The sequence below is a fragment of the Rosa rugosa genome, chromosome 2 (assembly GCF_958449725.1).
Source record: "Rosa rugosa chromosome 2, drRosRugo1.1, whole genome shotgun sequence".
Taxonomy (NCBI): domain Eukaryota; kingdom Viridiplantae; phylum Streptophyta; class Magnoliopsida; order Rosales; family Rosaceae; genus Rosa; species Rosa rugosa.
Window position 1 is genome coordinate 59599008 of NC_084821.1, and position 24560 is coordinate 59623567.

The window sequence follows — 24560 nt, forward strand, 5'->3', positions numbered from 1 at the left end:
GATATAAACTTTGGCAAATAAAAAATTAAAAGGTAAATTATAGTTGATGCATCAGTAGGATTATGTACCGTAGAACTTCCTATGTTCAACATTGACAATGAAATCTATAAATTTTGATTATTTTTGTTGTTACGGCAAATCATTCTGATGGCATCACATCAGAATTGGTGAAGTCTGGATAATGTCATTTCTCTTCAAAAGTAGAATTGTTTTAGGTACTTTCGTCTATTTGGTTAAAATTAGTAAATTTGGCTGGGAGAGAGAGGTGCCTGCTTTTACAGAATAATGGTACAATTTTCATTCAAGCATATCAGTGAACACAAACTTTTGAAATTGATTCAAGCATATCAGTGAACATATTTCCTACAAAATGGAAGCCCATCTTTTTCTTTTGATGGTCAGAAAACGTTAAGCGCTCTAATCATCAAAATTCCTTGGACTATCAAGTTCACCCATACTTGCGGAAGCGAAAGACTCAGTAGACTCTACCGATGAGAGGGAAGAGTCAGAATCGTCGTCGTCGTCGTCGTCGTCATCTGAATCCATGACGATATGGCCGTGTAGATTGATGTGATCTTGGTCAACTTCCGATGTCTCTGACCCTTCTGTTCCCAAAAGTAGCTTGTTTATTGATGATTTTGCAGTTTCAACAAACCACTCATCCTCCGGAAGTGCACTGGTGAAACATGAGAAGTTCACTTTAGGGTCGGGAATACTGGTCAGAAGGATAATGAAACAAAACATGGGGAAAACAACGCGACTTACGTTTGTGGTTCTACCCCTTTAGCAGAAAAGGCCCTGATAGCACGAGCAATTATGGCTGATGCAATTTGGTGCACATGCCGCGGTGGGTAACCCGCAAAACGTGCAATTTCCACAGTGAAGTGCATGTCAAGAATCAGCTGTAACAAAAAAGCTGATTATGAGCTAACCTGTGTGTGAGAAACAGAAACAGCTATTCCAGTTGAACAGTTTAAATCATCAAACTATAATAACAATACCGCAGTGATAGACAGCTTGGAAGGATATAAGTACCTGCTGCAACCCAAATGGCTGAAGAGGACATGTATCATTCTCAAAGACACTCCAAAACTCTTGTTCATCAGACAACCACATTAGAACAGTCTCCGTTAGCCTAGCAAGTAAAATTTTCTGTATTTTCTCTTTTCCAAGTAATACATCTCCTGCCACAGTAGCTAATTGCTGCAGCTTTGCAAATAATGCCTGCAATAGTAGGACAACCACATCACTTGTACCACAACATAGTCGGCAATATAATAAGAATATGTTATGGAGAGTCCTACAGCTAAAAATGATCACTTCTATACATTCAGTGCTTACAGGAAAATAACCATTACTGTCTAACGGCAGTATAAAGAAACAACTACATAGATTAATTAACTGTATGTCATAGATCAAACTCTTATTTGGACAAGGAAGAAAAAAGACCTGAAATGGAAGCGAAGGCAAAGGGTCAGAGTCCCAATACAAATCATCCCCGTTCTCACTCAGATATATTTGTGCATCCAATCGTGTTTTCCCTTCTCTCGAATAGATGAAGCTCAAGACATATTGCCGGCAGAAATGGTCTCTTAGCTTGTCAAACGAATGCTGAAGATGGCGTCTCCAATCCTTGAACTCTGTAGAAGTGCTTGGACTAGACATGACATTCTCAGCAGGTCCACTTTTTGGTTCCACACTTTCACTCTGCTGCTTCCAAAGAGTCATTACAGCATTGGGTAGTAGTTCATCCACAATGGTAAATGCAACTCCCAAAATGGCAAGCTGTTCTGAATCTGTTTCAGCTCTAAAGGGTACAAACTCCTTGAGCTCTGTAAGAGTGTCATCATCAGATGATTCTGGCAGGGCTTTAATTAGAGCATCCATGTATTTATCAAAAAGAGTTCCAATCCTGCTCAATATGTTTCCCCCAAAATGCAAAATGATCATAGGGGTCAACTGTTCCAATATATCCTGTGAAATGTTTTTACCACCAACACAAGATTATGAACACTCCTTGAGTTATCATTTACAAATTAGTAATGCACAAATGAAATTATAAACTTGACATTAATGCTGAGTATAACTAATTCACCGGCATATGCGCACAGAGAAATAAAGGCACATGCAGAACCAAATTGCATAATCATTATATTCAGATTGAGAGACAGACTCAGATGTGCCCACAGCCCCACAGGTATAAGCACCCTGCATACTTACTGAAGCACATTGATGTAGGGTCTAAAAAATACAAGAGAGGGTATGTATGTAAAATAAAAGTTATTCCAATAAAATTATCACATCATCATGAAAGTCCGGTCATGTTTAAGAGCCAAATTTTCATGAAAAATGGAATTATAATCAGTTTACAATGTTTCCCTCTCATGAATAGTTGGGATCAAGGCTTTTTTAAATATAAGATAAGTAGTTCTACTGCACTTTTCTTATTTATAATAACTTTTTTAAATAATATATGTACCACCCACACACACACACACTATAATATACGGATATACATTAAGTCTGGAAGTTTCTCAACATCTTAAATCCTCAGGCTCCAACATAAAACCTAAATGAACCGGCATATCTGAACTATTATAATTTGTGTATTGATCCATGATTACAGAAATTATTGGTAGGCAGATTAGTTTGAGATAAACTTACTTCAATAATGCACATAAATCTTATCCCGCTATCGACAAGAACACCCTCTGATGATGTTGTAAACGCAGACAATGGAGGTGCAAAGCGAGGTGAAAATGACATGCACTCATCAGCTACCACCAAGTCAAGAACAAATTTTCTAGCCCGTCTAAAGTTCAACTCTAAAACTTCTTCAATGAAAGGCCGCAACAGCACCAAAATTAATTTTGACAATTTCAGACCTTGCCTTTCCAGCACTGAGGAGTAGCTGAGACTAGCCTGTACACAAATGCTAGCTGCACCTAAAGCAGAAGCTGTCTCCGAAGACGGTGCATTCTCTTTCACCGACCGTACAAAGTATTCAATTTCCCACTCTGCCCATTGAACAACTCTGTTTGTATAAACAGGATTATCACCAAAAATCAAACCAGATTTCTGGGTTGCCGATGAAATTATAGAAAAAACGAGCTTGGATAATGTTGCTGGATATGTCTTAGGGCATACAGAGCAAGAAGGAAATAGAGCCTCAATGCGCTTTTGAAGACGGGACCCATAAAATTTCAGCAATAACTGATGTGCCAACGGACCTTTTCCAAGCTTCATTAACCCCATTAAAGCCTTCTGCAACTCGACAAAACTTATAAAAGGTTGTCTAGTAATCTCGACTAGCTGATCCTCAAGCAATGCTTTTCTTTTCAAGAAAACAGATCTGTATGTTGATCCTTCAGTTGATGAAGTATCTGCAGAACTCTTCAGATCGGGAGAGTTTCTCTCCTCAGCATCTAAAGCCTCTAACGCTTCTTCCACTTTATGTTCAGCTAAGAGAACGTCAATTTTGTCCAAAAATATCTTGTGATCATCTGCTTCAGTTGGCAAGGGATCTTGAAGTTCATGAATCTCAGAATTTTTCTGAACATCACTACTAGATTGATTCCATCCTTCCAATTCACGGAATACACCAGTCATCAAATCCTGCACAAGAATCCCTTGAGATGAAATGTGTTTTTGGAGCTCAACCAACTCATGCTCCATTTCAACAGCCTCCTCAGATATCCTACAATTAAAAATGAAGACCAGGTGAATCATACGTGGTTACAACCAGAATAATGAACTTTAGAACAGATTTCAAATCAAAGTTACTTATAAGTTATAACAAATGCTAAACTAAAACAGCTTTGTGCATTTGAGGACTGTATATGTCACTTCTAGATTGATTCCTTCCTTCCCATTCTCACTCATCAAATCCTGCAAAGAATCCCTTGAGCTGAAAAATGCTTTGAGATCTCAACCAACTCATCCTCCATTTCAACAGCCTCCTCAGATATAGATATCCAAGGTTGGAGGAACCTCAAGAGATGTATTCTTGAAAATGAAGTTTTAAAGATGAACAACTTTTGGAATCATCATTGTGTCACCTATGTAATGTTTCATAATGCAAACTTTCCACATAAAAGGCAATCGCTGCTCATGTTGAGCTGGACCACATACGAGCCTAAATACCTATAACCAGGCTACACTTCTTGTATAAGAAATCACCAAGTTTAGGTTCTTGCCAAACTCGTTGACTTCTCAATGAACAACTTTGCAAAGCTATCTACTATGGGAAACTGATAAAAAAATATGCTAATGGTTTTCTTATTATTTATACTAATGAATCAGTGTCATAATATTACCTCAGAAAAGCCAGGTATTTGGTTCGCACATCTCCACATAAGTTCTCCACTGCATCCTTTAAATCTAGGAGCTCGCAACATAGCTTTCTAATTCCCTGCACATATAATAAGTATGTACAAGTTATAGGAATGTCATTTTCTTCCCTCAGATTATAAAGTATGATTTAAAGTAAAGCAACAATATGATAAACAACAATTTCTTCGAAACAATAACAACAGAAGCAGCACCAACAAGACTATCACAATTAACAACCAACAGTAACAAGCCCTTAAGAACCCCGAAACTTAACTGACTATAAAAATGCATAAAACTCAACCTAAACTCAGAAGACCCAGATTTTAAGTTAAGGGAAAACGAAGAAAGTAGAGATTTTTCATACAATGGATAAAAAATTATGAAAAGATAGACATTACCCAGATGGTAAATACAACTGTTCCTTCAATCCATAAAAACTGAAAACCCATGTAATAAAGAAACAAATTCAGTTGAAAAAGTATCAAATCAGTTAAGTAGACTCAACCTGTTTGGTTTAATTTGAAATTGCGAGCTCTCAAACAGCTGGAAGAGCTCGCAACTGGGTCCAAAATGATTGATAAAAACAGAAAGGAATACAACATGTGAAACCCAAATGTGCAAGCTTTGATTAACTAGAGAAAAGTTGGAGGAAGAAGAGTAGAGGCATAGTGTTTGACTGATTTCCGACAATTTAGGATTAAGTGAACAAAGAGGGAAGCAGAAGAAGAAGAAGAAACCTTTTCGGTGTGGGATTGGTAAAGAGAGTCGACTTTGGACTGAGGAGTGATGCTCTCTAATGATGGGAAATCCTCTTCTTCTTCACTGCTCTCCATTTTACCACTGCTTTACCTTTGCTCTCTTCAGGCTTCAGGCGGCTTCAGGCTTCAGGCTTCAGGCTTGACTCTGCAAATGTGACAGCGAAAGCGAGAGATATACAAGGGTCTATTTTCTTTCACCAGGCCCGTCATTAAATTCATTCAGAGGCCCAGCATGTTACACTTGGTCCTCAATTTTAAGACCTCTTTTCAGGGATTAGAGGTAACATGATGAGACCAAACAAATAAAAACAAAAACAGAAAAATAAAAAAAAATTAAAATTAAAAAGATATCACGTTTCCGCAATTTTTGATTGCAGAGTATTTTTGAGAAAGTAAAAGTAAATATTACGCATATTGACTCACTTAAATAACGTGATAGTAACCGTTGCTGTCTACTTACTAAATTGATAAATGATAGTACACACGATATAAAAAGTACAGATTCTGAAATCAGACAAGAAAAAATATGAACTTAATTTTATGTGTCCCGAGATTCATATTATGTGTTTTATTGATATTTTGTCGAAGCGTTCCATCAATGATATGGTAATTGTGAGGATGGAGTTCACTATGCTAGTCTGTTGTATGTTAGGCTTCTGTTTCTATAGTAAATTCTACTTCCACTTACCTAGAAAACAAACCATGAGCAGAACAACCACTAGTACAAGAATTCTTTCACCAAGGTAAAAGGAAAAAAAGAAGTTGTATGTGGAAAGAATTAGTATAATTCTTTTAGGAGAGTGAAATCTACACTACTAATTTCACGAACCGTATTCCATGTTTTCTTTTTTGGTAACTTATATTTTGTTTTTACTAACTTAAATTTTGTTCTTTTTATGAGAATTTTGACTAAAAAATAAAAGATAGACTGTGAATTACAAATTATGAAATGTGGATTTCACTCCCCTTCGGCCCTTCTTTTAAAAGTTCATTGTGATATCAGTCAAAAGATGAAACTGCGCGCCACGACAATTGAAATATCAAATTAACACAAGCTCAAAACTAGCTAATGGGGAAAGAATAAAAGGAGTAATTTTACGCCTGAGACTCCTCTGCCATTATTGCATATCTGTCCTCATCGTCATTAGCAGCAGCATCTGGAGAAGTTGCTCCGAAGTCATTGTTTCGACCCATTTCCTCGTCGTGTTCTGTGTAAAGATCCGGGCTATCCTCCTTGAGAGCAGGAATTAGCCAATCAGGCGGAGCTTCACGGAAAGCTGAAACATTAGGATCATCAGCATCCACAGCATGGTTTGCAAGGCGGTTCGCTACTGTATTACTTTGGCGGTTACAATACATAAAAGATCTAGGTTTAAAGTTTGAAGCCAAATTTAGAATTCTTTCAAGGATGGGGCGAAGGATTTCACTAATTCTTTCATTTGAAGCCAAAGGCCGATTGAGGCAATCAATGAGATCATGGTTATCAGACTCCACAACAATCCCAATGCCGGCTTGGAGTATAACATTCTGGCGATTCTGGTGACAGTACTCGATAGCCTTGGCCATGCCAGAAGCTTCAGCAAGAAAGGCGTCATTATATGGTGAAGTACAGCTGCTTCCAGCAAGCATGAACGCTCCTCGGTTATCCCTGCAAACGCAGCCCATTTTGGCCTTCTTAGAAACAGAATCCCAGACAACACTATAGTTGAGTAGTCAGAAAGAAGGAGAAGGTTGGGAATTTTCTGATATATTTCGATGTCAATCTTATACAGCATATATATACAAGTCTGATAAAACAACACTCCTACATCTAAGGCCTTAAAGCCGTGATTCCCTCCATAAATTCCTCCATGTTCTAAGGGACATGTAGTAGTGAGAAATGATACAAAGGTGGTACCTACCCTACATGCACTACTCACGTCAACACTCCCCCTCAAGTTGGTGCATACAAATCACGGATGCCCAACTTGTCAAGTGAGTCATAAAAAGCTTTAGTCGAGAGAGCCTTTGTAAGAATATCTGCCAACTGTTCTTCAGTAGGAACAAAGGGAAACAAAATGATCTGTCCATCCAGCTTCTCTTTAATGAAGTGTCTATCTACCTCCACATGTTTCGTGCGATCGTGCTGAACAGGATTGTGAGCAATTTCAATTGCAGCTTTGTTATCACAATAAAGTGGCATAGCCTTTTTCTGTCTGAACCCCAAATCATTCAATAAATTTCTCAACCACAACATCTCACAAAGTCCTCGGGCCATTCCTCTATACTCTGCTTCAGCACTAGAGCGAGCCACCACCTTTTGTTTCTTGCTCTTCCAAGTAACCAAGTTACCACCCACAAATGTGAAGTAGCCCGAAGTAGACCTGCGATCTGTAATACTACCTGCCCAAAACGGCCTCTCCCCAAAGGTATTTAGGCATGTTAGCACTAAGTAAAAGAGACCGAGCCATATCCAGAAGGTGACGATTTTTCCGTTCAGACACCCCATTTTGCTCAGGTGTCTGTGGACAGGAAGTTTGATGGATTATGCCGTGGTGTTGGAAATATTCATGAAAAGAATGATTAACAAACTCACCCCCATTATCGGAACGAAAAACCTTAACATGAGCATCATATTGAGTACGAACAAGACTATGAAATGCTCTAAAGGCAGAGAAAACAGAATCTTTGGATTTAAGTAAAACAACCCAGGATAATCGGGTAAAGTCATCGATGAATAACACAAAATATCGCATTCCAGAAAGGGTAGAATGTTTAGAAGGACCCCACACGTCTGAATGAATTAACTCAAAAGGCATAGTACTAGAATGAAAGCTCGAAGGATAGCTAGATCTATGACTTTTAGCCAAAGCACAAGTTTCACAATGCAAACTAGAATCACTTATTCCCAAAAATAACGAAGGCATGGACTTCTTCATAACTCTAAAGGATGGATGACCCAAACGTCTGTGCCACAACCATACCTCACTCAGCCGATCAGAACTCAATGTCAATGCCAAAGGCTGTTCCGGTGCTTGTGTTTGTCCTGCGTACATGCAATCCAAGTGAAACAGTCTCCCTCTCAGGTCTCCCTTACCAATGATCATCCGATTGCACAAATTTTGAAAAACAACATACATTGGATAAAAAGTTACTGAGCACTTATTCTGCGAGTTTAGTTGAGATACAGATAAAAGATGATGAGACAACGAGGGCACATAAAGGACATCATGTAAAACAATGGATGGTGTAACCTGAATAGACCCAATACCTAAGACCGGAAAAGACACACCATTTGCATTAGAGACATGAGATATAGAAGGAGATGACATAGACACAAAGAAAGATTTGTCGTAGGTCATATGATCAGACGCACCAGAATCAATTATCCATGTATCACTACCAGTAAAGTCAGAAACATGTAAAGCAAAACCAATTTTACCTCGAGTTTCCTTAGTCAAGGAAACATTACCCTCAGAGAGATCTTGTCCTCCAACACAGTAGAAAGCAGGTTCTGTCATCTGGTGGACTGCTGTTTGGCCTTTCTGACTTCTACTCCTTCCAGTATTGTTCCCTCCTCTCCAACCGGAATTACTGAAATTAAATCTTTGCAGCTTAGGATTTCTTCTTCTTCGTTTTTTTTTTTTTTTTTTTTTTTTTTTTTTTTTGAAGCTTTTAGAAAAAAAGTGAGGATGAATAAAAAAGTTTAATAGAATAAAAAAAAAGTGGGTGGAAAGTGAGGAATGAGTTGGTGGTGTATGGGTAAGTGGGTGGTGTTGGAAATCTTAATAAAAGAAATTGGGAAGTGTGGAAGGATTAATGAAATGTGGGAAAGCAAATGTGGGATAGGCGTGCGGCTTGGGAAGGCTTTGATCAAATGGGTCAAAGAATAAAAAACAAAATGCGGTTGGTGGGGGAATCAAATAGTATGATTAATAGATATAGTTGGCAGCTCCTCAAACAAAAAAATGTTGCCAGCAAGGTGGTGGCTGGATTGACCTTAATTAAATGGAATGGAGCAAAGGAACGGAGAAAAGGTGTTGATTAATCAAAATTGGAGCTGCTGCTGGATGTCGGATCGTGAGGTTGCTGCTGCTGTAGGTTTTGCACGGAGTAGCCGCTGTTGGAACGGCGCGGAGCTGTTGCGGGAAAGATGCGGAGCTGCTGCTGCGGGTTTTGATCAGAGATGAATTTTTCAGGGTCCTCTGTTTTGCCGCTGCGGGGTTTGGATTGGGCTGAACTGCTGTAGGTTTTGGACGAAGCTGCTGCTGCCGGAACGGATGGTAGTGTGCTTGAGTGAAGGTAACCAAAGGAACCCAAAGAACCGGAAAACAAAGAACCCGAAAAGAACAGTGACTGAATTAACGAAAAGAACCCGAAAGACAAAAAAACACGGCGGAACAGACAGAGTCCAAATTGGATCTCTGCTCTGATACCAAGTCAGAAAGAAGGAGAAGGTTGGGAATTTTCTGATATATTTCGATGTCAATCTTATACAGCATATATATACAAGTCTGATAAAACAACACTCCTACATCTAAGGCCTTAAAGCCGTGATTCCCTCCATAAATTCCTCCATGTTCTAAGGGACATGTAGTAGTGAGAAATGATACAAAGGTGGTACCTACCCTACATGCACTACTCACGTCAACATGAGTTTCACCAGGCCACTCTTAGGACATTCCCATGACTCCACAGAATGTTGATCATCCTGCCAATTACGTAGCCAAAAAATTAGCACTGATTAACATGAATTAATTAGCTCCAAATCTAAATATACTAAAGCTTGATAAGCTTGATTTGTATTAAGATAGGATATATCCCTGGGCTACATAAATTAGTTAACTATTTTCTATTCCAGAACAAATGTATTTGAGACCAATTAAATGGCCTATGATTAGCTCCTCTTCCCCTTCCTCAATGTATATCATTTAAAGATCGATGAAACCAATTAAATGGTCTATGAATTCTAGCTTATCAATCAAATGGTATGACCAGGTTCAATCTTCATGTCTAAATGAAACATATATACGTATCAATACACGTTTCCATATAAGAAGATAAGTCAGTATTCACAAAAGAATAATGCTATGCTAATAAAATCATATCTTTATTTTGGGTAAAATATATATGGAACATCATTTAAACCACCGCGCCTCTTTAGTAAGAAACATAATCACAGTAGTTACCACATATTAGGGTGTAATCACCTAGGTTTACTCTTTGCAAAGTTATGATATTTATATGTAATAGTGGAGGGAAAAGTAGTTTGAACCTGGTTGTGTGTCTGATGAGGAGTACTGATGTCGTCGGCCGCTGCCAACTTTTTCAACTGCACAAAGTGGTTCAAATTCTGCTGGACAAAACGTAAGAAGTCCAAGGCCCGGAGTGCAAAGGCTTCAACTTTTGTTTGACATCTGACCCGTCCGGTGGAAGTAGGAAGAGGGTCATAATAAGACCTCATGTAGTTCCTTGCTGCCCAGTTTTGAATTTGTATTGATCCATAACATTTACCTTTCTTTAGATGATTAGGGTGGGTGAGCATTGTGTTGGTGCACTCAAATTCACCTTGTATTATGAAGATCATCTGAACAAGCTTTTCTCCTGCCTTTTCTACAATGTCCTCTTTCTCTTTGTAGATCACCGGCTTCATATATCCGTACAATCTTTTCCATCCGCTTTGATCCATCCTTTTAAGCATGGGTACCTAATTATTTGCTTACATTAATGGGTCAACAAGATTCATTATTGCCCTATTTCTATCTAGTAATATTACTGGTTTTGGGAAGCATACACTTTTTACTGCTGCATTCTTGACCAGATACTCCCACAGAGGCTCTCTGATACGATCAGTGGCAAAACGATTATCATCTAGAAAATATTTCAGATCTACATCGGCCTTTATGTCCTTCTCCACAATGTGGTGTTGTTTGATGTATTTCTTGATTCTTTTTCTCATATTCAGAGAGACCCCATTACTTGACATTACAGAAACATCGTTAGTTGACATCCACAATTTTATTTCTTTTTTCTTTGCTGCAATCTTCTTGCGCCTTGATTGCTCAGACTTCAATGATTTTGTAGTTGCCAACTCCATATATTTCTGGTGGGTCACAAAATAAAGAAAGAAAACCCAGTTTCAAAGCTTGCTTTTGACAAGAAATTTGTTAACTGAACTACCCTTCTGCATCACAACATTGTCTTCCCTTATGTGGCATAGAAGTTTTTTTTTTTTTGAGAAGAAAACATAGTCCTTTATTCAAAACCAAGCAAACAGACTACAAAACACGGGTGTGACAAGCCGCAACTCCACCCTCATCCACAGGTCGAATGATTGGTGAGTCGCGCACAACCCCTTCCAAGCTAGAACCATAAGTGGCAAACCAGTCGAAACGACCGACCTCCGTGAGCCAAAAAAGCCCAACTACCACCCACCAAATTCGCCCATTCACGCGGGCTACAACATGAGACCACTTCCGAGAGTAACGATAAGACCCTGCAGCCAACATAACAAACAGCCACCTATCCACCGACAGCACCGTGTCCCAAACCCACCAGACCACGTGCGTGAACAAATGACAATCACGTTGACAGCAAGAGAACATCGATAGTAAATCAAATAGTCCCCGGAAAAAACACCATGTCCATGGCACAACCTCCATACTCCCCCAAGAGGCAACGCACATCCCCGCAGCCAACCTCAAGAAGAAAGCCACTCCCTCCAGCACCATGACCCAATACTGCCAGACCATGTGCGGGAGCTTCTCCCCATTACTTTGGCCACCAAGAAACAAATTGCGATCCTGAGAATAAGGCAACACACCAAACAAACCGAAACTCCCTAACCCTATCTCATAAGAGTAGGGACTAGCACCCAAACCAAGCCGACCAAGACACCATAACAATGGCATTGGCGCGGCATAAAAACACCCAAACCCCCGCTCAACAGAGGGGGGACTTATTTTCAAACAAGAAAGAAACACATAACAGAAAACCAAATTGAAAACAAACAGAATACACCAACTATGCCGAAAAACATTGGCCCGGCCCAACACCCATTCTCCCCCGCAAAAGCCACGCGCTGCACGCAGCCACATCCGCCGCCGGCAAGTCCCATCGCCATCAATCCGCCGCCACACAGCAACAAACCACAGCGCCGAAACCATCCGTCGCAGCACCGCCCTGTTGCGCAACTTATGTGGCATAGAAGTTGTTATATCAGAATGTTTCATTAAATGATGTCATGCCATATGAGCTGTCACTAATGGCTACCTAGTATTATTCTTTTGATAAGGACGTGATTTAGTGTAAATTATATAACTACGGAAAATTACAAGTAAAAATATTTTATAATCATTAGATCAACAAAAAAAGCTATAAAAACTTCAAAAACTTCAAATCCTCTCTTCTAGATTTATTTATTTATTTTTAAATGCACGTATGATGAAACTGATATAAAAGAACATTGATGAAAAATACTAGATCAACAATTCGTATCAATTTTTTTTTTTTTTATAAGTACTCCTTATCGAACTTGAGTCTCTAGCTACTTAGCGAAATCTAAAAGTATATAGATATGTAAGATTTTCAAATTCATACGAGATAAATTAGCTACTTGGTTTGCAGATGATACATGTATCCTTTTTATTAGATATCTTTATGCTTAAAATAAAACAAAGATCCTTTCAAAAATAGAGATTGAACTCTACAGTTCCATGTTATAATTCACACTCCAATTTTCCTTTTTAAGGACTTGAATCCTTTTTTTTTTTTTGCGAGCATTTTTTAACCCGCAAAAAATAATAATTAGTGTAAATTATAAAATAAAAAATGTGAGCTTTAATCTTCAGAAAAATATGTAAGAACAAAAGTTTAAAAACTAACAGGGTTTTATTACCAACCTGCACATTTCCAATTAGACATAGAAATAGTAGCAAGCCACTAATGCAAATCAGAATTGCAAAACAGTTCTCCCACATGTAGCTATACTTGTTTCGAGATTTGTTCCAAAATTACTGCAAAAATGGGTAAACCAGTTAATATAAGCTACTAGTGCTACCACAACTTTCGTTATGCTATAGTAAGAACATCTATATTTCACAAGAATACACATCATAAATCCGCAGGTTAGTTTGTTCAATATATAAGTCATCCCGCAGGTTAGTTTGTTTAATATACAAGTCATCTGATAATGTCAAACTCTGAAACTAGTTCCTAATTAGACCATTTTCACTCAATTACATAAGCAACCTTTAATCAACCATAACTAATTACGTGGTATACTTTAACCTTTATAACCTCAAAGGTTAATTAATGCTCGGCTACAATTTATCATCATGACCAAAAAAACAGGGAAAAAAAAAGAAAGATAAAACAATCAACTAAAAAAACAGACTTAATTTAGACAGTCACATGTGTGTGTGTGTAAGCCTATATGGTGCAAACTGTAAAGTCGTAAACACATGCAAAGATAATTGAAACTGTAGTGAAAATAATGTAATATATTGTAATCTATATCTAATCTCTATTACTATAAATGGATGTACTCTAATCTCTAATACTATAAGTGGAGGTGAAGTTTTGTATCAAATTAAATTTACTCAAATTTAGTTTTTCTATAATTGGCCATTCTAACACACTTCATTAACTTTAATAGCTTGTTTAATATATTTTAACAATAAAATTGTCAAACAATACCATAAAAAAAAACTATTTAACATAAACTGCTATTTCTGAAAAATTAACCGTTAAATCATGAAATGCATGTCTTATTGAGTATTGACAACCGCGTTAAAAGATGTGAAATTTAGTGATTAGTTCTTGAGAAATATAATTATATAGGTATATATATACATACCTAAGATTTCTTAAGCCCCACCATAAAGAGTAGAAGAGCTTTCTTAGAAAATTTACGGATCCCATATTACCAGATTGGAGGATTGGAAGGTAAATTCCAAAATCAAATACCGTTGTATTCGGTGAGTTGATAGGGCATAATTGATCGGTTATATTTATTGAAGTATTTCCATTGTCACCGCAATCAAAAGTAGCTACACATCCTGGAGTATTTCTACAAACATGATGCCAACATGCTGTCACTCGTTCAATAGCAAAAAAGTACCAGAATGCAGCAAATACCTAAAAGAGTAAAAATTAATTAGCTGAAAATGTAAAATAAACAAAAAGTCATACGAGGTTGTGGAATGCTTACCCACATATATATAATCACATAAAGAACATTTGACGACCAAAATTTGAGCATCCAAAATAAATTAATTGCTATAGGCGGATTAGAGATGAAAATACAGATTCTTATGCAGAGTGATATTTCTCTAGCGTGAGATTACACTATACATTCTTAGAGCATCTTTCCTTGTAGGCCAAATACACAAATACTTGTGTATTTGGCCTACCCCTTGTAAGGCCCTGCTTGCCTGCACACCGTTCAAGGAAAAAATTTCGCCTTACAAGTATTTGAAGACCAAATTTGGCCTCTCATTTGGTAAGCTAATAGCGGGTTCCATTGAATTTATTTTTGTCAGTATATTTATGTATTATTTTTTTACATTTATGTAATAATAATTTTCTTATATAATTATGTTATTTATAAGGGATAATGATAAAAGAGGTCATTTTAAAGTGTGTTATTATAATCTAGGTATGACAAATGTCCCCATGATAATTAAGGTCACGCATTAACTATCTAACACTAAAACTAACAATATTTACGAAAACTGCCATCGGCAGCTATCTCTCTCCCTCAAGCCCGTCTCAACCCTCATCAACTGCTCCTCCTCCTCTCTCTCTCTTCTCCTCCTCCTCCACACATACACAGACCTCGAGAGAGTGTGAAAGGCGAAGAACAACGCGTCGTTGGGATCTACTCTACTCTGAGATCAATGTTGGAGCGTCTCGAGGATCCGAAAACCCAAACTCAAGCTTGGATCTTCCTCTCCGACCTCCATAGGCGCCGGCGACTCACCGGTGGTCTGACCGGAATGCCGAGCAACGATGACGGGGAAGGCGAAGCTGAAGAAGCATGTGGCGATGGAGATCCAGGAGAAGATCGACGCGTCTACAACAAATCGCCGAAGCGGGAAGGCCGGAATCGCTGACCGGACCGAGTAGGAAACATGTGATTTTAATCAGCATCAGCTATGAGAATGACAAGTATCCACCTAAAGTGGAAGCTATGCAAACAAAAGAAGCACTGAGGATAGTTTGCGTGAGGGTGCTGACTTCTTAAATTCCAAAGGTAAGAGTATAATGTGTGTTTGTTCTTGTTCCCTCTATCACTTTCATCTTGTTATTTAAATTATCGGTTATCCTCATGTTTTGTGTCCCATTATTTCTTTTCCCATATAAGTAATAGTTTTTGTGATGGGGGAGTTCATCCTCTAGTATAACCAAAAGAGACATTGATAAGGATGAACATTATTGTTCTTATTTTGGGTTGAGGGAGACATGTTCAATGGAAATTATTGTAAGTAAAATATCTGCCAGAAGACTTCAGACCTTCATTCATTTGCGGTTGTCAGACAATTGTGATCCCTCCAACAATGATGTGAAAAACTACTTACCCCCGAATCTAGCAGGGACCTCACCAAATTACTGCATCTGAAAATTCATGGTTTTCACCATCTATGTGAAGTTATGCTGAGGGGTCCCAATTGTGAGATTACCTGTATTCGAATAATCTGGATAGATGCCAAAGTTAACATTCATGTCCTAGATGCTCATATCTTCGTTTAAAATCAACTGTAAACTTTTGAGATCCCTTTTACCTCCACAACTGTAGACTATCCACGGATTCTTTCCTTCATGGCCATACAATGTAGCAATTGTGTGACTTCTTTGTTGTGAAAAGCTGTCCGAAGCAATATTAAAAAGAATTAAACTTGTCTATCCTTCTCTTTTTTCTTTTCCTCAGTGCTAACAAATTATCTTTTTGAAATCAGGTCTGCATTGACGCTATGAGAGACCTCCCTGAACTACCACAGTTGGATATTCATGGGGTTCAAGCTCCAGGGGAAACATGTGCTTTGAGTCTTTGATATTTCAGTTGTGCATGATTACTTCCATTCATGTTCTATGTGAAATATTTCAATTATAGATCAAAGCTTCATTCTCTCAAACAATGAATGGTTATATAAAAGCCGAATTCGGCTTCTTTCTTACACAGAACAGGAGCAACCTATTAAAGATCATGGCAATACTCATACATTATCATCCATTGAAAAACCAAGCTTGCAAAATCATATGCAGAACCAAATAATAAACAAATATAAATTCACAGTCAATGGCATTAAACAATCTTAGTCAAGAAGCTTGCCTAAGCTTGATAATGAATTCCTGATTTTAGCATCTTTGTGTGCCATCATTTTACTTGTGACTTGGCTACTGACAGTTACTTGGGTAGTGACATGGTCAGTTACTTAGTTAGTGACATGTGATCCGGGAAGGAGCAAGGACGAGTATCTCATCAAGAGAAGAAATATCTAGCTAAGGAAGAAATATCCCGCCGAGAGAGATTTGGTTATGGCGAAAACCTCTCAAGGAGGAATTCGGTTATGGCGGAATCCCTCAAGAAGGAATTAGCTCGAGGAGGAATTCGGTTATGGCGGAATCCCTCAAGGAGGAATTAGCTCAAGGAGAGATTCGGCTAGGGCGGATTCCCTCAAGGAAGGATTAGCTCAAGGAGAGATTAGGTTAGGGCGGATTCCCTCAAGGAAGAATTAGCTCAAGGAGAGATTAGGTTGCAGCAGATTCCCTTAAGGAAGGATTAGTTCAAGGAGAGATTCGGTTACGGTGGGATCTTTCAATGAGAAATGAGTTCAAGGAGGGATTCAATCAAGGGGAAACTTGTTCAAGGCATGGTCAGTGACATGTAATGTGACATGGTCAGTTACTTAGTTAGTGACATGTGATTAACAGTGACTTGGCTATCAACTTGTGACTTGGCTACTGACAGTTACTTGGTCAGTGACATGGTCAGTTAGTTAGTGACATGTGATTAACAGTGACTTGACTATCAACTTATGACTTGGCTACTGATAGTTACTTGGTCAGTGACATGGTCAGTTACTTAGTTAGTGACTTGGTTATCAACTTGTGACTTGGCGACTGACAGTTTCTTGGTCAGTGACATGGTCAGTTACTTAGTTAGTGACATGTGATTAACAGTGACTTGACTATCAACTTGTGACTTGGCTACTGACAGTTACTTGGTCAGTGACATGGTCAGTTACTTAGTTAGTGACATGTGATTAACAGTGACTTGGCTATTAACTTGTGACTTGGCTACTGACAGTTACTTGGTCAGTGACATGGTCAATTACTTAGTTAGTAACATGTGATTAACAGTGACTTGACTATCAACTTGTGACTTCGCTACTGACAATTACTTCGTTAGTGACATGGTCAGTTACTTAGTTAGTGACATGTGATTATACACACCAATTTAGGTCACTAGTTAAGTCATTGACTCTGTCACTAACCAAGTTACTAGCCAGTGAAGTTATTGGCAAAGCAATTATTATGTCAAATGCAAATGAGGTACCTAAAGCACAAACAAATTAATAAAGGCTAAAACAGTAGAGAATTGCAATCATCAGAACTCATGAAAAGAATAATCCAACTAAAATTTGAAGATTCTGATGCCCAAAATGGAATTTGTCCCACTGAATATCTACATCTTTATCCCTTGTTCCCTGAAAAATGGACTACATCATTGTATCCTGAACTGTGCCCTTCTCTTCACTTCCACTGTAATTACGTGCATCCCTTCTAAAAAATACAGTGGAGCCAAGCATGCATTAACCGCGACTAGGCCAAGAATACAGTAACTAGGCCAACAAGAATTCCACCAAAGGCATTGGACTTGACTGGGATCTGCAACATGGAGAAAACACAAAGAGCCACATTATAAATCATGCAACATCACATTCTTTGCAAGTACAAATTACAAAGAGCATCACTCTCCTATAAAATCAATGCATAGTTTTTCACTCTTCATCAAAATTGCACATTTTCTCTACTTTTTCCTTTTTTCTTTTCTTGGTAAACTGGGGTGTTTGAAAGACAATAGAGAAAAGCAAACCCAGTGCAACCTGAGATTACATCATATTTTTTGCCAATATTTTGTTAATGTGTGAAAATTGTCACCCACAAATATAATCATATAACAAGAAGAAAAAGTAACACCTTCAAGAGCAGAGCAAACCAAAGGGGATTGTAGTTAGCATGCTCATATTATATAGAATATAAAGACAGAAAATTCTAGAATTCTGGAACCAACAGAAGCTGTCCTAATGCACATATATATGGTAAGACAGACCAGAAAGGGTAAGCATGATCGTCCAAAACATTTTCCTTCAAAAGGAAGCGATTAGCTGAGCATAAACACTAATATCTTCCATATTAACTAACTGTCTCCCAAACTAAACCAATGAATATGGTGGTTCTGAGTATGCGAATAAAATAAACTCCACGGGAGTCAAACCAATAAACAAAAACTAGAGGGAAACATGGGATTTGAATGTGATCATTAGTTCATTACCCAAGTCAGTAGAATCCATCCATAGAAAAGCCCATGTTTTCTGATAGCTTCTCCTTCGAGAGACTTAGTGGTGCTAACCAACAAGCAAAAACTTCCAACAATAGACATCTCTACAGTCATCAAGTATGACCAGTGCTTCTTAACCTATAACACAAAAGTAGACAACTAAGATCAAGAAAAGAGAAAGAACTTCAACAACACCATGAAACAGTTCCTTCAAAGCACAGAAACAGAGTCGTTACGCTAACCTGGGAAGCCCATTGACACAGAGAGGACTGTAAACCCGAAAGCACAGACGCAACCAACACAGGAATAATCCCATTAAACAATATCTAGTCAGAATTGCCACCACTAGACCTTTTGCTCAACCCTTCCTCGAAACTTAGAAGAACAGCTGCAATAATCAACAAGAAAAGCTCCCCAACTTGTTAAATTGATTGCTTCTGCCTACATTTCAACACATTTCACCCAAAAATCAAACTAACCGGCACACTCAAAACTCCGCAAATTTAACCACAATTACCTACACCAGTAACTCCCATTTACCTCAATATCAAATAAGTACAGATAGCAATAAAAATGATCTTAGTTTGGTTGAGCATTGAGAAGGTTAAAGAATCGAGATTCTTGTACGAAATCTGAAGCAAACTATTCTGGAGTGCATAAATGGCAGTGGGAAGCCCAGAAGCAGTCAATGCACCAACCAAAGTCCACTCTTTGTAGGCCTTCTTCAAGCTACCGTCTCTGTCATTCTGAAGGTAACTAACCTTCACCAACCAAAACAAACACAATCAGAAACCGAAAAACAGATTCAATCTACAATCACAGTCACTACTATTTCTCACAAGCATCTCATCAAACACCTTATCTGCACAAAAATCTAGGCCTAATTCAACAAACCTCTCTTTGGAGTTTTTGCCGAAGCTCATTGGAGGAAGCTAATAGGATTACTTGCTCAAATTTAGTTCTATCAAGAAAGCATACATACAGTTAATGGAACCATACATATACATTCAGCATGGAAACTATGAAAACAGATAGAAACATGTAGGAACCATTATCACAGGGATTAGAGACCAAAATAAGGCAAGAAAAACAAGCATCGTTTGCTAAAAATCAAGAAGAGAAGGAACCATTATCTGTACCTGATTGTAATTAAGAGCCTCCGCCGTCGTAAGAGAATAAACAAATTAGCCAAGGAACGAAGAAAAAAAGAGGCTCTGAACCTATTTCCGAATCAAATCCAGTGATTAACACAACAAACGCGCTTGCCGGTGGAGGTGGTGACAACCGGCGAGGGTTTCCGCTCGTCGAAATTCGGCTTCATCGGCACAGTCCCGGGAACGCTTCTCTTGGCGTGGCTCATTTCGCGGTCTCCTGCTTCTTATAACAAATCAGAGGCGCTACTGTAAAAGCAGATATCGACTTCGCTGTCGGTGATGAAAACGAAGAGATCAGAGTAAGCTCTGGTGCGGGCGAGGTCCTCCGATAGGGAACCGCTTCTGGAGGTCTGTCTGTCTGTGGAGGAGGAGGAGAAGATAGAAAGAGAGTTGGCTTCTAAGGGCAGAATGGGAATCAAAAAATTAAAAACTGACCTTTTTTAACATCACCTCATTATTTATAAAGACTATATTAATATTACTAACAATTCATTATGGACCTTTTTATCAAGTGGAAAACTATGTGACATTTTTATCATTTCACACTCTAATATGACTTTTTTCATCATTTCCCTTATTTATAATGTTGCTAAATATTAAAATTATACCATTATAAAGATTTTGTTGATATATTCAATATGAGTCCAATATATGATATGTTTAAATTTTTTAAAATAAAAGTGTAATCACTAAATTTTATGATATACATGTTTTTATTTAAGTAAATAGATTATTTTTATTAATAACTATTATCATACAATTATTAGTCAAACTAGCCGTTTTCATTTCATTTTTAAATTATAGATGTTGAAGATAATAATATTTCATTTTTAACTTATAGAATTTGGCATACGGTAGCAGCATTGTTTTTTGTTGATAAGCCAAATAGGTATCTTGTAGGGAATATACTGAATTGGTAGGCTAAATCTGGTTGGGTTTTTAGCCTAAGGTGGAAGATGTCCTTACACATCCACACATGCGTGGGGGATTCAAGTTAAATTTAGCGATAAACTACATTTGATAACGTGTAGCTCCTAAAAGCACTCAACGACATGATAAGCAAACCTCGCAAAACACTCGCTGGCTAAGTTCTCATTTCCTAAAGGTTATATTGCAAACTAATTTCTTTGTAATTTGGTATTCTTGTAAAGAATTGAAACTTAGTCGAGCTCAAGCAATAGCTAGAATATTAAATTAAAGAATATTTGTAAAATTAGATATAAAACTTACGTGACCAGCGACGATGTAAAGAATTAAATTCAGTGTAGGTTTGATCCATATTCCTCCCATTCTAAAATGTCGACTGGATAGGTAAATTTGACAAACCCTTGGCAGATATTGGAGGACAAGAGAAATGTTGAAAATTGTTCTTTGGAAAAAGACTTCAGTGCTTGATGAGCCTCTCATTCTAAAAAAGCCAATTATTATCACCACCTGGACAAAATAATGGTAGGTAAAGTCAGCAGGTCAAATTACGAACATACACAATGGTGACCCAGATGGAAAATTTGACCAACTGTCAAGTAACATTTCTTCCATCATATAACTGATAAAAATAAGAACACTCGCACACAGAGATTTTACTTTTATGAAGTATAATATCATAAGTTCTCTTTAACTTAAGCGACTTGCATGTTTTGCCAAAACAAAATAGTTAAGGCAGGACATTGCTGGTATTCTACTCTCTTTTTCAAAGAAATAACGCACATGATGAGCTTTTGCTTATTATGTAAAAACCAAAAAAGTGGAGTTAATAAGAGAGTGTGTTGAGATCTGTAAACAAGGTATATAGCTATATTTAATTGCATCAATAAATTTAAGCCTATTGTTGAGATTTGAAACTCACAGGACCGAGGCTGTTGCATCATACGACTCCCCTCTGCCCTTCCCGCCCATTAAGAAAAAAGCAAACTAAAGAACAATAACGCATCTTCTTTTGGTCAATGGATCAAACTAAGGCACCCCTCACAGAGTCACAGGCCTATAAAATCTAAAACAAAACTGATCATCTAGTGCTGGACCTTTAGTCTTCCCAGACGAAGGAAAAGAATTAAATAGATAGCAGAAACCGACTAGTTTCAGAATTTGACCAGAAAAGTGAGACAAAAACAGAATGATGCAAATTGATATATTGGCAATGACAACTTACGCTGAAATTATTTTCGCTCCCTTACCTGTGGGATTGGAAGTACAGCCAGAAAGTTAATTACAATAGAAACGGATAACCACGGCATCCTCCTAGCTGTCCTCTTTTTAACAGATTTTAGTGAACATGATGTTGTCTCGAAGTCAGAGTCTGAGCTGGAGTCGGAGTCTGAGTCGGAGTCTGAGTGATCAGAATCGGAGTCGGACAAGTTGGGATGGTCGGTATCGACCCTATCACAAAGTTGAGCTATAAAATGGAGTGTTAAAGGGATATCTGTAAGTAATCGCAGGACAACAGCTGTAGTTCTCAATATTTTGTCCACTGCAAGGCACTTGTTCGTCTCGTCGATTATCGGAATGTAAAAGAATAAAGGATCCAATGAGACTGCAATACATGATATTACGAATGCCCCTTCCCACTTGACTGAAGGCAGTAAGATGAGGTGAATTATATGTTCACAGATTAAATATGCGACTCTGTATAATATCACAACTCCATCTGCGACTGTTGACCATGTCCTTCTCAAAATCAGAGTTGTAACGTCTAATAGTATTTGCCATATTAGAATGGTTGCTTCTGACAATATTTCCCAAATTCGACTAAGAACTGCTGACCACCATGCTTTCCTAATTGGAGTTGCAGTCTTGGGACTGGGTCCCCCGACATCGTCGAAGTTGTAACGTGCTGGTGGTGTAACGCTGATAAAAGAAAAATATGCAGCCATCATGTATATATTCTCACATATGAATTGAAAAATCAAAACGGATGAGTAATTTGAACTGGGTATATACACACAAATCCTTAAATCGACCAGGCAATAGGGTTTATATACAAAGAGACTAACCTTACGTCTAGGACCTCTGGCTGATCCATACATATGATGGACAAGATTAGTACGTGTACCGGCGGCAATGTTCTGAACTTTGATGCGGAAAGGTTTAGCCCCAACTATGAGAGCAGTACTTCGTATAGCTATGAATGAAGTACAAGCTATAATTGAGGAATTAACCTTTGAACTTGGTTAGTTGTATAGGAAAATAGACTATGAGCTCGATGCGACAGCTATCTACTTCACTTGAGGAATTAGTGCTTGAAGTTGGTATGTAGTTATGCAACGACAGGAGGGGGAGGTATATATGCAGTAGACCAGTAGTAGCTTCCATTATTGATCACTAAGATATGCAGTACGTACGTAGCTCAAAACTTGCTAAGAAATTTAAAAAGAAGACCTCCATCTATCTTGCACACCTAACGAGTGCGAAGGAGTTGTCTACAAAGACTTTTCTCTACTATTTACTAGTTGTGACGTCCACCGAGGTAATCACACCATGAAATAATGACAATAAGGTTGACTACTTAGAGTACGCACTTCACGTGCAAGAGAGTTCAGTGACTGAGGGACCTTTACCCTCGCCAGACTCGGAGTTTCCACGAGTGTCACCGCCGGGCGGGGTTTTCGACGCTTCGAGCCATATATGGCTATATATGGAGGAGACTATATTCGGTCATCAACTTCGCAACCCGGATATGAAATCGATCCAGCCATTCATGGTTCATTTCGTTTTGTACGTACAATCTTTCTCCCCAGGTGCAATTAATCGTCAAAATTTTGGAATTGAGAAGTTTCAAACTTGAACCAGATAAGTAGATTGTCGATCATAGGGATGTGTATGATATACACACTTTTGCAAGTAACATGTAGCGCCACATACATTTTGACTAATTATTACCATATATGCGAAGTACTATCCATTTCCCATGTGTACGTCAAAGATGGCTAGCTTAAATGCTCCATAGAAAATGCAAGTCACCTACACCAGATGCAGAGCGAAATTACAAGAACTGACAGCTATATATGTTTCCCCAATCTTGACAATTCCAACACCAACATTAGCTGTTTTGTTTGACCTGAGATTTGTGCACAAAACCATAGTAAAAAAATAAACAGTCATCTCTGTACTACATTGTATTGTACAATGTGAAACTTCACATATCAAACAGATGCATGGTTTCTGGATCCGTGATTCCGGGTCGACGCAAATAAAGTAAAACAAAAGTCAAGGCTAGGTCGCCCTTGGAGTCATATTCCTTCGCTAGCTGAAACAGAAGTATTTCGTCACCACCCTCAGCCACCTCCTCCCAAGCCCAAACAAAGCTTGAAAATCAGGCCCCAGCCACTGAGAAGCCACCGCCACCATCTGGAAAGTAAATTATTGTTGTCAACTTCCAATTTCAAAATGAGATACTCGATATAAACAAAGAGAATTAAAAGAATCAGATAATGCATGGCACAGACAGCGCAGATTAGGAATCAACAAACAGTTTTTTTTATGACAGAATCAACAAACAGTTAATTACTGGTCGAAGTAGTTTTCTTGCACAGGAGTTTTGGATCGATTTTGGTTCTCCTAATGTTCATCTATTAATATTTGAATTACAAGTTGTACAAATCAGGCACCCTTCTCATGGAACAAGTCCACTGCCGCGTTCATACTTTCATGGAGCATTGCAGACTGGCAAATAGTTTCTCTTACAGATGTGTTTTTTTTTTTTTTTTTTTTTTTGCTAATTTGGCTAGTGAGATTCGAGAAACCGGATAACTAAAATTCCCTGCATATTCGGTAGAG

The 24560-nt window shown here is 38.1% G+C and overlaps 2 protein-coding genes and 1 pseudogene across 2 annotated transcripts; all 3 read right to left on the reverse strand.

The window, feature by feature from the left end:
- Nucleotides 1-273: 273 nt before the first annotated feature.
- LOC133728917 (exocyst complex component EXO84C) lies at nucleotides 274-5243 on the reverse strand. Its single transcript, XM_062156366.1, has 7 exons — nucleotides 5070-5243; nucleotides 4317-4411; nucleotides 2665-3697; nucleotides 1450-1974; nucleotides 1036-1224; nucleotides 766-902; nucleotides 274-676 (listed from the first exon to the last, which is right to left on the reverse strand). The coding sequence occupies exons 1-7, from the start codon at nucleotides 5163-5165 to the stop codon at nucleotides 418-420; spliced, it is 2334 nt and encodes a 777-aa protein (XP_062012350.1). The 5' UTR covers nucleotides 5166-5243; the 3' UTR covers nucleotides 274-417.
- Nucleotides 5244-9711: 4468 nt separating this feature from the next.
- On the reverse strand, nucleotides 9712-11166 carry LOC133731168 (cyclic nucleotide-gated ion channel 1-like). Its single transcript, XM_062158610.1, has 3 exons — nucleotides 10864-11166; nucleotides 10345-10776; nucleotides 9712-9780 (listed from the first exon to the last, which is right to left on the reverse strand). Exons 1-3 carry the CDS (start codon nucleotides 11164-11166, stop codon nucleotides 9712-9714), a joined length of 804 nt encoding a protein of 267 aa, XP_062014594.1.
- A 6520-nt stretch (nucleotides 11167-17686) lies between these two features.
- LOC133731169 (uncharacterized) lies at nucleotides 17687-22943 on the reverse strand (annotated as a pseudogene).
- Between the last annotated feature and the right edge of the window lie 1617 nt (nucleotides 22944-24560).